The sequence below is a fragment of the Botryllus schlosseri genome, chromosome 4 (assembly GCF_051294905.1).
Source record: "Botryllus schlosseri isolate E-star chromosome 4, Bs_hap1, whole genome shotgun sequence".
NCBI classification, from domain to species: Eukaryota; Metazoa; Chordata; class Ascidiacea; order Stolidobranchia; family Styelidae; genus Botryllus; species Botryllus schlosseri.
In genome coordinates this window covers 17,031,336-17,046,564 of record NC_137239.1, presented here as the reverse complement: position 1 = coordinate 17,046,564, position 15,229 = coordinate 17,031,336, and the positions used below count along the sequence as shown (strand labels likewise).

The following is a 15,229-nucleotide window of genomic DNA, read 5'->3' as shown; positions in this document are numbered from 1 at the left end:
TCAGAAATGTCCCCGAAAGTCCGACTTCTTATAGCACTGAGAGCTCAAAGTGATAATGACCTCTGCAACGAAAATGTCACCGTAATTTTATCCTTGCTCTCTCTCACGCATTGCAACAGCGACACGCATTGAAACAGCGAGTTCGGTTCTCTGGTGGAAGGGTTTGAAGGGTACACATGCCAACATGGCAACGAATAGAATGTGCGCTCCATGAAGGGATTTAAAACTACTTGCGACACTTGAAGTTGAAGATAGATATCCTTACAAAAAACAGCAACTGCAAACTTACGAACGCTCTCCATTAATGCTTTAAAATGCATAAAAACGTACTAAATTCCCGTATAAGACTGGTAAATAGGCTACAGTAGCCTAAATTTAGTAGTGGTTCACAAATACATGGTGATAAAGTTCTGCGGCCCGCGGCGTCTTTTAGTGTGAAAATGCGGCCCGTTATACGAGGGAAGTTGAGAACCCCTGGTGTAGATTATACTGAAAGTGAATACTTTACTTCATTCAAATCACAGTGTGACTTACGTCCTTGGTCCTTACGGCTTACGATATTACGCCGTATGATTCTAGTGCGCGCCTTGATTGACCCTAGTCTCAAATTCAGAATATGATAGCCCTATAAAAATGCTATTTGGAGAATTTAAAGGCAACCTGTCTGCCTGGCTGAGTCGATTGATTCTACGACTAAAAAGATACTTGAACATACCAGCAGACGTCAGCCGTAGCACTAGCAAATACACCTGTTCTGAAAATTTCGATAAATTACACGCTACAGTAAGCTCGCGCTTCAAGTATATCATAGAGAATTAGCGGTGAACACTATAGCTTCAGTCTGAACATGTGCCAGTGCGGTAGATTATAGATAACTAACCGTAGGTTAGTTATCTATAGGTAGATGCAGAGAACACTGTATATAACATAGGGCTGCCACTTGCCATACGTACCGACACCGACAAGATAGCGTAATGGTTAAGCGTCCGGCTTCTTGATCGGTAGGTCGTGGGTTCGATCCCTGGCCGGGTCAGACCAATGACCTGATTAGTAACACTGGTATCCATGGCTTCACTGCTTGGCGCTCATGCATTACTGGGATAGCATGGAGGGGTGGTGCACGACTTAGAAAGCCGTAAAGGCTATATCTGCACTTCCTTGTCCAGCGGCATGTGCACATCATGCACTCATGGTATGCATATGCGCAGATCGTGTGTATGTGTATCATGAGTCGGTGTATATGCCGCAAAAACATCAAGGACAAAAATAAATTACGTCCTTTCCTTCCTTTCCTTCCTTCCTACGGAATTTCCTGGACATGTCAGGTATTTCACTGTTAAAACTGCGTTAGGGAGGAATTTCTAAAATATGTCTGAGTGTCCGGGATTTTGAAGGCTTGAAGTAAGCTCATTATTTTGTAAATCAACAAAAGCAATATTAGTTTTGGGAAGATTTATGCTACATGAAAGTTTTCTTCGGGCTGCGCGCGATTTAGTATCACATATATTGGTTTTAATATGGGGACTACCACCCTCGCAAAAACTGCGATCAAAAATACATAAAAATAACATTCATTTATAAAAAAAATAAGTCTTATTGTAATCGCAATTACAAGATAACGGTATATCCATAGAGTCGGTTTAGGCCAGTGGTTCCCAACCTTTTTCGACTCATCGTCCCCTTTTCAAGCTCCACACCGATCATCGCCCCCCAAATATTGGGAACCGAAAAATGGCCATACAAACTGTAGTAATCACCGGCGAGTTGACTAAAAAAATGTCAACTTTTCAGGCTCGACCTCCAAATTACACTTTTACAGCTAAATTTACGCGAGTTGACTAAAAAAATGGTCATTTCTCCCACTTGACTCCAATATAGCCGTTTTAAAGCATTTATCGCCCGCTTCGTTATTTTCGCCCCCCCCTAGACCGCCAAATCACCCACGTTGGGAGCCACTGGTTTAGGCCGTTTGGATGCTTTATTCAAAGATAGCGGTCCTAAACGGGGGTACTTGCCTTCATTCTGGGGTTCGAGAAGATGTTGAACCTAATCAGCTCCAAAAATAGGCCATGAGTAAGCTGGGCCAATGTGCCGATCTTCAATTAGTAATGGTTATGCGTCCGGCTTCTCGAGCGGTAGGTCGTGGGTTCGATCCCCGGCCGGGTCATACCAAGACTCGAAAATTGGTATCCGCTGCTATCCTGCTAGGCGCTCAGCAATCACGGATAGCATGGAGGAGAAAAAACGGGGGCGCAGACTAGATGACCTCATGGGGCCGTATCGCAACTCCGTCGTCAAAGCGTCTCAATGGTGCAGGCGAAAAAGAATACCATATCTCAACTCATCTAATTTTGAGCTCGGCCACGTAACATATTCGAATTGGAAACCACCGGATGTGCGGTGTTTATGTAGTTTAGTGGTGCAGTGCGCACCGGCATGGGACTGTTGAATAATCTTGTCGGTGTGAGTGTGACATGAACATGACTTGACGATTACCGGACCACGACTGACCTATCGATCTCGCTTCCCATGACATGCCGCCCTATTTCTTGTCGCATTCTTCTTCTATACTATCTTCTTTACTTTCATTCAGTGTGCATGCCTCCTCTTTATATCGCCTAGGCCAAGGTGGGTGTCAGATTCCATAGACTACTCCTTGTCGCTTCGAAATCTTCCTGTCTTTTCATTGTATCGCATTTTTGTGGTGTATTGAACTGATAAAATTGCTAATAAACCAATGATGATGATGATGTACATGTACAATTACGCTTCTTGGATTTTCGAAGTCATCATCCTCAACCTGCAGCTCTACCGCTAGATCATGTGGGCGGAGAGAGGGTCAAAACATATAGGGGAGATGTGATACCGATGGATCACTGGGACCGAAAATACCTGAAAAATTCACCATGATAATTCCATGATTACACTCCGTGAATTTGTCTGCAATTACATGCTGACAGAATCTTCCCTCACATGCAAAAAAACGACCTGCGTGAGTTATGGGGTCCGTGACGAATGATTTACGTTTTAGGGAGTGTAAAGTAAATTTGTATCGACATTTGCATTTTTCTATATCACCTTTCAGACTGACAAACCCACCATAATTTTTGATGTGAAGTATAGGGCTTGTATCAGGGTATATAATGGCACATATTTTTTAAATCAATACCATTCTCTAGTGGACTATTTTCAAGTCAATTACAATATTTATGGGGGGGGGGGGGGGCTATGGTACCATAGCCAAATCAAGCAAAATAGATGGACCAACTAATTAATTAACAACAGAAACTCGCCTACATATATATAGGCTGTAAATCAAAGTTACCAGTGGTGTTTTATCGCTATTACGAGGTATTTGAAAGTCAAAATGTCGATTTGCGGGTAATATATATGTGGCAACAATTTTGTAAATTCAGGCGTGAATCAAAACATGATTTTATGCCAACATTTGAGTTGATATAATCTATTTTATTTTTGAAGGTCGCGACGAAACATTCTTCATTGACTCGCTGTAGCTTAGCTTATAGTACACAACAAAACAAGTGACAAATTTGAGTTTTTGAGCGTATGTATCATAGGTCCCTTGGTCGTGTGCCATAGGACCCACCGCGTGGGGACCGATGACACGTTCGAGCAACAAATTTTAAACGTTTAAATATTTTTTGAAAAGGCGGATATTCATGTAAATGTCTGCGATAGGTAGAGCTTGTGTCGAAGTGTTGAGACAGCAAAAGATATGCTATTCTGCTAGGGATGGTGTGAACCTCTAAAGTCTAAAAGGTTCAGGCTCGTGTGAACGCGAACCTTTTTGAAAGGTTCTGTGTGAACACGAACGTGAACCTCATGACGTCACGGGACGTCATATTGCTAATTCCAACCTATCCTTCAATGAAATGATAGCCTATAACCTATATTAATGTACACGATACCTAGCGATGACTCGGGCAACATTACGTCACAATGCTGAAAAACATATTGACGTTTTAAACGACACGAAATGTTTCAATTGGGCAATCACATGATATAATAATCTCATAAAATCAATATCCCCCGTCGCTTTGCCAACAATTTTGACGAGGACTTACCAGGGAATATAAGGGAAGGAAGGGACGTAGTTTACTTTTGTTCTTGGTGTTCTTGCGGTATATACACCGACTCATGATATACATACACACGATCTGCGTATATGCAGATGCATACCATGAGTACATAATGTGCATATGCCGTCGGGCAAGGAAGATGCAGATATAGCCTTGTAGCACTATTGGGATGACTCGAGTCATGACTTGACTCAAGTCAGACTCGAGTCACCTTTTTCGTATGACAGATCGGAAAATGTATTCGGCGTCTGAGTATTGCTACAGTGATATTGAGCAGAGTGTGAAACGGGTTTCTATATACTTGCTACCGATATTACCCCATTGATAAGTTATGCAGCAGTAGCCAACACCTCAATCGCAGCGATTTGGTTTTAATGTAAGTAAACATATGTAGTCAAGATTGACCCCATACGCCTGCTAGATTGATTAGTTAAATAAGCATCATTCGCTGACTACACAGCTTATTTCGATCGTGATGTTTTGTTATTGCGGGTCACGCTCGCAGCAGACTTATATTTACAAACGGAAAGTTGGATATTTGGAGCAAGCTTTTGTACCAAAGCTAGTAAAACTTTTGAGATTGTCAAGGTACTTGCTCGTTTAGTGTTGATTTTTTATGCCTATAGCGTCATGCATAGAGTGGTCTGCAGTTGAAATGCAATAAATTTGAACCAACGATGTTGTAATAACATGAAAATTGTAACAAATGAAAAAGGTTCACAGTGCAGAACCTACCAAGGTTCTGTTGTGAACGCGAACCTATAAATTTCCGGGGTTCACACACAGAACGCGAACATGAACCTCACGTTCACACCATCCCTACTATTCTCGGCTGAAGATTTGAGGGCCAGAGATCATTTTGCAATTTTTGATCCATCGGTACCACATCTCCCCTACAGTAATATACGGAAGAACCAATATTATTGACATAATTCATGGAAATCACTTAACGACCAGATGCATATAGAACAGATGCATCTAGTAAGCCCCTTGAAGTTGCATCGTAGGGATGGTTTGAACGTTCGAGGTTCACGTTCGCGTTCTGTGTGTGAACCTCGGAAATTTCAAGGTTCACGTTCACAAACGAACTTTGGTAGGTTCTGCACTGTGAACCTTTTTCTCATATTATAATTTTCACGTCATTATAACACCTTTGTTTGAAACTTATTGCATTCGGCCTCTCTATGCATGGCGCTGGCAGCATAAAAAATCAACACTAAACGAGCATGCCCGTTGAAAATCTCAAAAATTTTACCTGCTTCGTTGCAAAAGTTTGCTCGAAATATCCAGCATTCTGTTTGTGAATATTTATAGTGACTCTCTGCTGTGAGCTTGACCCGCAATCACACAACATCAAGAGCCAAATACGCTACATGTATAGGTAGTCAGCGAATGATGCTTATATTCAACCAATCAACGAAATTGATATCTATCGGTGTGATGTAAAAAATCTAGCAAGCGTACGGGATCCATCTCGATTTCATATTCTTATTGTATCATAAATACCATATCCATGCGATTGGGGTAGTGTTGGCGATTGCTGTATAACTTGTTAATAGGGTAGGCTAATACCCGTTTTACACTCTGCTCAATAACAACATAGCGACACTCAAACGCCGAATACATTGTCCGGTTTTACCTAGACCGTAAAGGCGTAAGCTCATATTCCCTTGCAAGTACTCGTCGAAATTATTGGCAAAGCAACGGAAGATATTGATTTCGTGGGATTATTATATCATTCGATTGCTTCAATTGATACATTTGGTGACGTTTGAAAAGTCGGTATGTAGCCTACTTCAGCATTATGACATTATGTAGCACAAGTCTTTGCTACATATCGCGTACATTAATATATATCACTTCACTGAAATATAGGGTTGGATTTAGCAATATGACGTCACGTGACGTCATGAAGTTCACGTTCGCGTTCACACAGAACCTTTGAAAAAGGTTCGCGTTCACACGAACCTGAACCTTTCTGAGGTTCACACCATCCCTATTGCATCGTTTACCTTCCGGTGGGCCAAGATCAGTGTCTATATGGGCAGGAGCTAGGGGATGAAAATGTGGATTCGGGCCTGGTTACAACTTACAACACAACCACATACCGCATCCTGTACCGGATCGTGACCACCTCTAGTCGATAGACAAAGCTTTGCTGGTGTGACGTCATATCGATCGACAATGTGCTCTCATTTTGAAATCCGCTAGTGGACGCTAAAGAACGTCCGGAATTCGTCCCACAAAAATATCGTAACCCGAATATAGAAGTGTCACTCACTATCGTCGAGTCACAAGTCAATTCGGGTATTTACACATTTTGAGTCAAGTCAAGTCATTCGATTTTTGAAGTTGACTCGAATTTTCGAAATTCGAGGCATGATTCTATAGCCATTGCATCTTGCAAGATGTTTGAAGTACAGAGTGATTCACTATTGATTATGAATCTAGTAACGATTATCGAGTTAATTGCACGCTCAACGGGGTTAGTATATGGCACGCATATACGTAGAATTACTATAGGCCCGTCGGTACCTGTCCGCCAAATAGATGATAGAATGTGAAATCTCAGCAAGTTGGAACAAATTTATATTATGCAATACCCAATCAGAGGTGGTCAGTAACGAAGTACTTCTACTTTTTCGAAGTTCTTAAGTAGTTTTCCTCTACTTCTGGTACTTACTCAAGTAGATCTGATTTTCGCTACTTCTACTTCTACTTCGTAATATTTTGTTATCTACTTACTTACTTTTCGCTATTTTCAGTTTGTCAAGTAGAAGTAGTTCAATCTTCAGATCAAGAAGATAGCATGAGGAATTTCGGGGCTGTTTTTACGGAGTATCAACATTAAATTTTCATAAAAGTTTAGTAAAGCCCAGAATTTTCGTCGCGCTTCGCGCGCAGTGCTGGATGCGGAGTGGCCAGTATAATTTCACGAAAGTATCGGTGAATATAATTTAGGTGGAGGGTTAGCGTGGTTCCGTTCACACCACTTTGTCGCCCTTCGTCCATATCAAATATTTCATTTCAGTATATATGGCTCATCATAACGTTTGAAACTGATGTTTCGCAATCTAGCATTTACTTGTTATATCGTAATCTAGCATGTCCATTGTCCATGGCGTGTCCTAATCTGGAAAAGTGCACTCTGACTTTTTTTTTAGTTTTAGAGCTGTTTTAGCACACCACCTTTGAAATTTTCTGGACTAAAAACATGAAATACATGTTCTTCTTTTAGAAATAGTATTTATCTTTCACTTTCAATTCCCAGTATCATATACTTTGAGTTTGAGTTATAATTATTATCAGTTCTTTTGTCTGGATAACATACATGTTGCAGTATAAAAGCAAGTGTACTAATGCCTTTAATTTCTGGAAATAAATACACAATATGGCATCTTTACGGTCCACCATATTTTTAAATAACGTTTACTAATCGCGCAAAGTGTTTACACCGTATCCTATACAACACCACCAGAATAAGGCCCTTCGGATCTGTACCAATGCAATGACTAGTACCCCGATATGCAGGCCGTGTTATTTTTGGCATATGCCAAAACTGCCAAAAATAACTTATTTTTGGCATTTTTCGATTTTTATTTTTGGCAGTTTTGGCATCGTCCTCTAAATAGATAGTTTCAGCCTCGAATTAATCACAAAAACGCTTTATTTGGGCTAGTTTGTCAAAAGACACCACAATATGTGCAGCATCCACGTATAATCAGTGCCAACAAACAATAATAAGAAGAAAAAACCTAACGATTTTTCGGAGGACTTTTGTCACTTCAGGTGGCTTCAATATTACCAACTCACATGGAAGAGTCCTGGAAGGCTAGCTTGTTCAAGACCATTGATGCAACAAGACTGTCTGGCAAAACGAGACTATATGCAGCTCAGAAATAGTCAGACAGTTTGTTGCGTCACAATGTTCAACTCGATCACAATGCAAAAATCGTGGTTGATTTTGGGGGTTCCAGTTCCATGAGCAGAATATAATTTATATTTCAATAATCAGTACTGCAGCAGCTTCTCATTGATACCCGTTTTATCAAATTTAGTGCTCGACAAGCCGATCAAAAATGGTCGTAAAATTGCCTTGGACAAATGGAAAGTATGACGTAAACCAAATACAGTCAGCCGTTCATTCTCGCTGTGCCCAAACCATTTAGGACACCATGCTTTCATCCCTAATGGGTGGGCTGGACCCAGATTAAGAAACCTGCCTTTCACAAACGCTCTTCTCGCTTGTAACGCGGTCCTGTTAACACAACACCATGAAAGAAATACACTATTTGGCAGGCCATGTTATTTTTGGCATATGCCAAAAATTGCTTATTTTTGGCATTTTCAAATTTTTATTTTTGGCAGTTTTGGCATCTGACTCCTGAAATGCCAAAAATAACACGGCCTGCCGATATGTGTGCTCCAGGCCGAATGTCACGAGATGCCTTTTCATCTTCGATACCTTCTAATCTCGATGAACTATCGATGTCACCTTTTAAACCAAGAGCCTGGAAATCAATTCGTTCAACATCTCATTCAAGACTGCTGGCATGAGATCTACAGTATGACGAGACCGAACTTTCGAACGTTCAATGCGCTCACGAAATCGTCGCTATTTGACGGCATTATATTGGACAAATATCACTTTCCATCTATTCCACCTTGGTTTCTGCCCCAGCCACATGTTGACCTCTCACTTTTGCACGAGTCTTCGTCCCGCGATGTATCCGGATCTTTCGACCAGATCTGTTGGAGTCATGTGGCCGATCGCTATGCCGGATACACTCCGATTTATACCGACGGGTCCAAATCAAGCGTTGGAGGAGCTGCTTTTTATATTCCGTCACTCGCAGTATCTGAAGCTCATCATTGCCATAGCGAGCAATCTGTTTTTTCCACGGAACTTTCGCGATCCAACGGGCTGTCAACTGGATCTCCAGAAGTTCTCTGACGACGGATAAGTTCTTGATCATGTCCGACTGCTCCAGTGCTGTACTCTGCATTCGCAACTCTAATTTAACACTGCAGACTGGTTGAGAAAATTCTCTCATCTCTTCTCGATTTACGACAGCGAAGTATCGATGTGGCATTTTTATGGGTTCCAGAGCACGCCGGGATAAGCGGAAACGAGGAAGCCGACCGGCCAGCGAAAACGGCATTCAACTATTCGGCCAATATCGGCCGATATTATCGAAACCCGAGGTGCGGAAGATCATGCAGCGGCATTGTCTGGTTCTATGGGACGAAGAATTTCAAGCATCCGACAACGGACATCATTATAGAATTTTTAATCCATCCATTGCGAAACCGCCGGCACGTAGAAACCGCGTGGAAGAAAGCATCCTGTTTCGTCTTCAGTCCGGCCACTGTCGTCAGAATAACCATTTGTTTAGAATAGGTTCAGTGGAATCTCCACTTTGCTCTCTTTGTCGCTATCCTGAAACCACTGAACATTTTTTGATCCACTGCTCAAAATATGATTTCCGCCGTACTTTCCTCATTGCTAAATGTGCTGAATTGAATGTTGATTTCCGCCTTGAAATTATCCTCATGGAGTATCGAATCATCCCTTTTACAATCGAACATGTGTTATCCTGCAACCGTTATTTGTGAATAGCCGTGAATGTGTTCCTTCTAACTGCTCTGTAATTTCCCTTTTCTCGCCTTGATATTCTTGAATTCTTGATATTCTCGAATTCCTGAAATGCTATTTTTTAAAAAATGTCTATCCAATACGTACTCCATGATTGACTGATTTTCATTTATCACGCAATTCTTGATCGTGGTGCAAAAGACCAACAGTTGATAAGCGCCAAATTTTTCTTTTTAATAAACAACAACAACCTCCGTATTTCTCTTCGACTAAACTACGGGCCTTATAATTTGGGAAATGGCGCCATAATACCATGCTATTTTCTAAAACGTGCTGTTCGAGAAAACATCGCAGCATCACATTTCCATATCAATACTATCATTTTTATCCCATGATGTGGACGAATACTTATGCTATCGAAAATTGGATACCTGCTGGTATGCATCAATATGAATCAAGCTCGTCACCTATCGGATAGTTCAATTTGCACCTTTTTGTGAACGAATTAGGATCGTTTTCATAACTACTTACTTACTTGAGTACTTTTAAAGTCAGTCAATTCTACTTCTACTTCAAGTAGTTTTTGGTTGCTTATGGAAGTACTTCTACTCGTACTTGAGTAGATATTTTCGTCGCTACTTCTACTTGAGTAGATTTCTTGACTACTTTGACCACCTCTGTACACAATCTACCAACAGATCCATTCGATATAATTTAAGCCTGTACCAACTATTTACGAGTGATATAGCTTAACCAGACCTGGGTCTTGTGAGCCCGCGACGCTATTCTGCGACGCGAGAAGTTCCTTGGAATTTAGACTATAAAATCTAATCTATTTAGTAATGTTTATATGTGGACAAAATCTACTGTATAAACTGATCCGGAAATGCTTTTCCTTCGTCGCGTGAGTGATCCAGATTCAGAATAAAGCCAATATAGCAACTAATGCTGCAACAGTTAATGTTAAAAGTCAGTGTTTCCATATTCAAGTTCAAATTTTGTGTGTTGCCACTTGCCAGGCCTGTGCTTTAAACTGCTGCGACATACGTTTCCAAATCCTAATTCGTAAAATAATGCAGTCAGTGCACGTGATTAGCGGTGATCGTCACTCGCCAACGATGTTATGTTAAGCAATGAAAAATGCACCGAAAGCCGACATTTCAACAAGATTTGGAGCACTAATAGCCTATTTGTTTATTGAAGTCAGCTGTGAACAGGTAATTTTAGTTTGTATGGTAAGCACCGAACAGGTCTCAGGACCATAACTGCCGCACCGCAGAGCCACCGTGAAATTCCGTGAAATGAACATAAATTAGATAGTATTTTTTGATACGGTACACGCGATATAATGTTGCCGTATATCTTGATTATTGGGTACACCCTTACCCCAAGAAAAAATATCCGGCATCGGCCAATTCCGCGCCACGACGCACCAACACATATGAAGTTTTAGGCCATGTAACATGCGACTCCGAGAAGTGTGCCAGAACGACCGGCAGCGAGAAAACCTTGGCCGTAAAGAACTACCCTTGTGGTGAGCGAAAACCTCGATATGTATAGACTACATATATGTTTAATTGTACATAGGCACCTAAATGGCTGTCGGCGAAGGGCGAATGTTCCGACAAACTGAATCCCACCTTCCCGCAGAGAAAAATAATTTGCTAGTGAAAAACACCGATTTCAAATCGTGTGCGTCTTTTAGTTTAGTACGTTTGGGCGATTTCAATATCTTTTGACGTAACAGACAGGAGGTTACGAAATAACATCATGTAACGATGTCATTATACCAACGGGCCCGCCCGAATATGATTAAATGTTATTTACGGGTCCTAGATTTTCTGAAACAGCACCTCACTCTTTTTTACCGGTAAATCCGATTACGTTATCAGAGAGAGGATGACAAAATGTTGCAATATATATGCAATTCCCGATATTGACAGATTTAATCATGTATTTATAAATGTTTCGCGCCTTGCACGATTATATGCGATGCAAAGAAGAAAAAGAGGTAAAATCGTATAAACCGGTGAAGGGTCTGGGGGACCAAGCCCCGCAGAAGTTTGGTTTGACACCCTATAGGGGTGCGAGACCAATTTTTTAGGGGGCGCGCTGACGACGTGCTGTTTTGGCCCTGATTATTTGAGTCGGCATTATGAGAAAATTCATGCAGTGAATAACATTACTAAATTTCCATTTGTTTTTGAATCTGTCTACTCTGTTCTATGTCCTTTATCGTTCCGATTGCCATTGATAAGACGCACGCGAAAACGTTCCCCGTTTTTATGTCTGTTATGCTAACATGTTATAAACAAAGTGTTAACCATTTGTTTTAAATGCAACCCTACATATACCACACTGTCGGTTTGCGAAATCTATAGCACGATGTATCACTATGGAGTGAATGTTTTAATATGCTACTTTAAATGCTGCAATTGCTAAAGTATATTTAGCCTACTTTCATATACATTTACATATTTTTTACCTCGAATACGTCATATTGTAGGCTACAGTTGGGCAGCAAATCCGATATAACAGCTCTTGATGTTGCACAGGCATAATTTTTCTGCGAATTCTATTGGTACTATATCGAAACTTTACCAACTATTTTCCAGATGTTTCAGATTTTATTCCTTGGAGTGCATATTAAGACTTTTATTTTACTTTTAGTTCAAATGTATCGGGCCTAGTAGGCCTACACGGCTCGATATTTTCACTATAGTGGCAAATGCGGTATTACCTTATTCCCTATACTTATCATAAGCATAAGCAATTATATGCTTGGGATTGTGCATTCTTAGATATACTAATTCGAGGCTCACAAATACCCACTTGTAGGAATATGCATAACGCGGTTTGTATTCCAGGTTTATATGCTAACATACAACCAACAGCTAATAGGTGCATACAACGCATTGAAGTTCTCTGCTGGCCACGAAGGGCTCACAAAGCAGCGATGCGCATTGTGATTCAACCATCTGAATATTGGCGCCTTTCTCGTCGGTATTCGTTCCCGGTACGACCTGCGGCTTTTGGTCAACACAGATAAACTTGCTGGCGTGCTTGTCACTATGTCCACCCCCCATGATGTATCCCTTGTATTCCAACGTCCAGCCTCTGGGACAGGTACTACGTCCGGGAATCATTATCTGAAAACATATATGTGTAAATGTGTAGGCTGAAAATATCAGGTTAAATACTGAGACGGTCAAAGTCGCCATCGTTTGTACTCAAGTAGCAATAAAAGTGAATTCGTTAATTTTGAGTCACGTAGGCTACTAGTAGATGTAGAATTTTCATGGAAGTAAAACAGTATGAGTATTATATGGAGGGTGTTTCCCACAATAACCGGGAACTATTATGTAGGAATAGAAGTATAGACTAAAATCATAACCAGAATATCAGCGGGAGATATCAACAAGAGTTTATCGTTTATATTATTGTATCATGGTTATACCTGGGTTATCATGAGCTGAGCGAGACAGACAGCACAAGGCATGGAATTTAGTCGCAGATAATTCTTCTCGGTATCCGAAAGATCGAAGAGTGAATGCATCCATGTTGAATCCCTCAATTCAGCACCGTATAAATACGAAGCTCCTGACAAGCGATTTAAACGTAAAGCATAATTGATGTTCAACTTGTATCATGTAGGTCAGGGGTCGGCAACCTTTTGGTAGTCACGGGCCAAATTTCGAGTGTAGAACTTTTTCGCGGCCGGAATTTTTCATAATACTATATTTTATGGTCACTTCGGTATATTATCCTACATTGCTGCAATCTCAATCATACCAATAACCAAACACATTTATTTACACTTCAACAACGCAGAATAAATGTGACAATTGACGCAGCTTGATTTGTGGAACGTTTTCAACTTCTGGTAACAAGTCAGATGAAACAAGAATCTGACCATATTTTAAATGGGCGTCCGAAATAGTGATCTTAGCTTGCTCTTCGTGAATTTCATTGTTGAAAGAAAACTATTGTTTACATGCGTACGTGCTACCAAAAATCGATGAAATTTCTTTTGCATTGTTGGTCAAGCTGGGATAAAGACCAATTTCAAGAACGTACTCTTTGTAAAGTAATGCTGCGATATGCTCTTTGTATGAAATTTGTCATTCAATTCAACTGCATCACATTTCAAAACAGCCCATTTGAAATTTTCAGGCAATTTTATTGGCGTCCACATTAAACGGAGTTACTGAATAGTCGGAATTTATTTTGTAGAAAAGGAATCTAGGGAAAGCGGGTGAATATTCAGTAATTAAATTTCGCATCACAGCTACAAATGTAGTGTTGGTACTAGGTTTTCTCTCCTCCAGTATAGGAATGTGAGCATAATTTCTTTGTGTTGTTGACATTCCTAGGGTCGCAGATTTGTTTCGAATGCGCCTCAACATCTCATGTATTCAGCTGTTTTCCCTCGAAGTTGCAAATTCAATTTGTTCAGATGTGACGTTAAATGTACAAAGAAAGCAAGATTAGATAACCATTTTCGATTACAAGATTATGAGTCGTCAATATTTATATTTTCGAGGAGAGTTGCTATATTTCATTTCTCAGTTCTTAAACTCGTGCAAGCATAGCTGCTCGACTTAATGCTCCAACATAGCAGATATACAGGACATCGCCATATTAATTCTCTGCTTCTAATATTATCTGGCGTAAATGTTGGTGATCTAGTTTGTGAGACCAAATCATATAAACAGTTTTCATCATTTTGGCCAAAACACTATTCAGGTTTGTTGTCTTGGCGCACAATGCCTTCTGGTGAATTTAACTATAAATAAACTAACCTATACGGAGGCTAGTTATCTATAATTAAACAGTGTCAGTTTGAGATTTTGTCATTGCGTCTGAGATGTTCCAAGCGTTTTGGCGGGGGGCATAGCGTATAGTGGTGACGATGAAGCGCCTACCAATCTGGCGACCCTGCTCGATTCCCGTCGGAGGTTCATCTGCCCTCCTTTCCCCCGCCGTCGCCGTTCTTACGGCGACAAAAAAGCCCAGAAAATGACCCGACAGAAGAAAGAAAGCACTCACTAGGAATGGAAAGAACTAGTAGAAAGGGTCGCGGCTTCAAAAAGATCAACATCGAATAGAACTGTGACATCGGACACTCTAGGCCGAGGTGGATGTTAGAATGATAGCATCACAACTGCGTGTCGTTCGACATCCTCCTATCTGTTCATGACATCGCATTGCACATTGTGTATGACTTGTTCCGATGAAAAATATAACTCAACGATTGATTGATTGATTCCAGCAAGCAGAGGAAGGACACCTTTATTTTCACACCCCATCAGAGTGGTAAACCCTTTGAAAAGTATGGTACACCTTCGGTTGCGAGATACACCCGATTGATGAGTAGCCTACTGATGTAGTCTACTCTACAGACAATCTTTATCTCCTACTTCAACCACCTTCGTTTTATTGCGTAACAATAGACTAATACCATGTAGGATAGCAATGCTGCATTCTTTCCAAGGAGTGCTGCTGCACTGCAAATTGAAACTCATTATGAAAC

At 40.7% G+C, this 15,229-nt stretch overlaps 2 protein-coding genes across 3 annotated transcripts in view; one reads left to right on the top strand and one right to left on the bottom strand.

Moving 5' to 3' along the window:
* Nucleotides 1-15,229, top strand: part of LOC145438243 (peroxisomal multifunctional enzyme type 2-like) — a 364,670-nt gene that overhangs the window by 26,801 nt on the left and 322,640 nt on the right. The gene's annotated exons all lie outside the window — the stretch shown is intronic.
* LOC145438251 (uncharacterized) overlaps nt 12,529-15,229 on the bottom strand; it is a 107,208-nt gene continuing 104,507 nt past the window's right edge. For both annotated transcript variants that reach the window (XM_080315638.1, XM_080315636.1), the window contains exons 6-7: nt 13,154-13,296; nt 12,529-12,845 (exon numbers count right to left, since the gene is read on the bottom strand). In XM_080315638.1, coding sequence (XP_080171764.1) covers nt 12,591-12,845; nt 13,154-13,296 — 398 coding nt within the window. In that variant the 3' untranslated portion in view covers nt 12,529-12,590. The remainder of the gene's footprint in view (nt 12,846-13,153; nt 13,297-15,229) is intronic.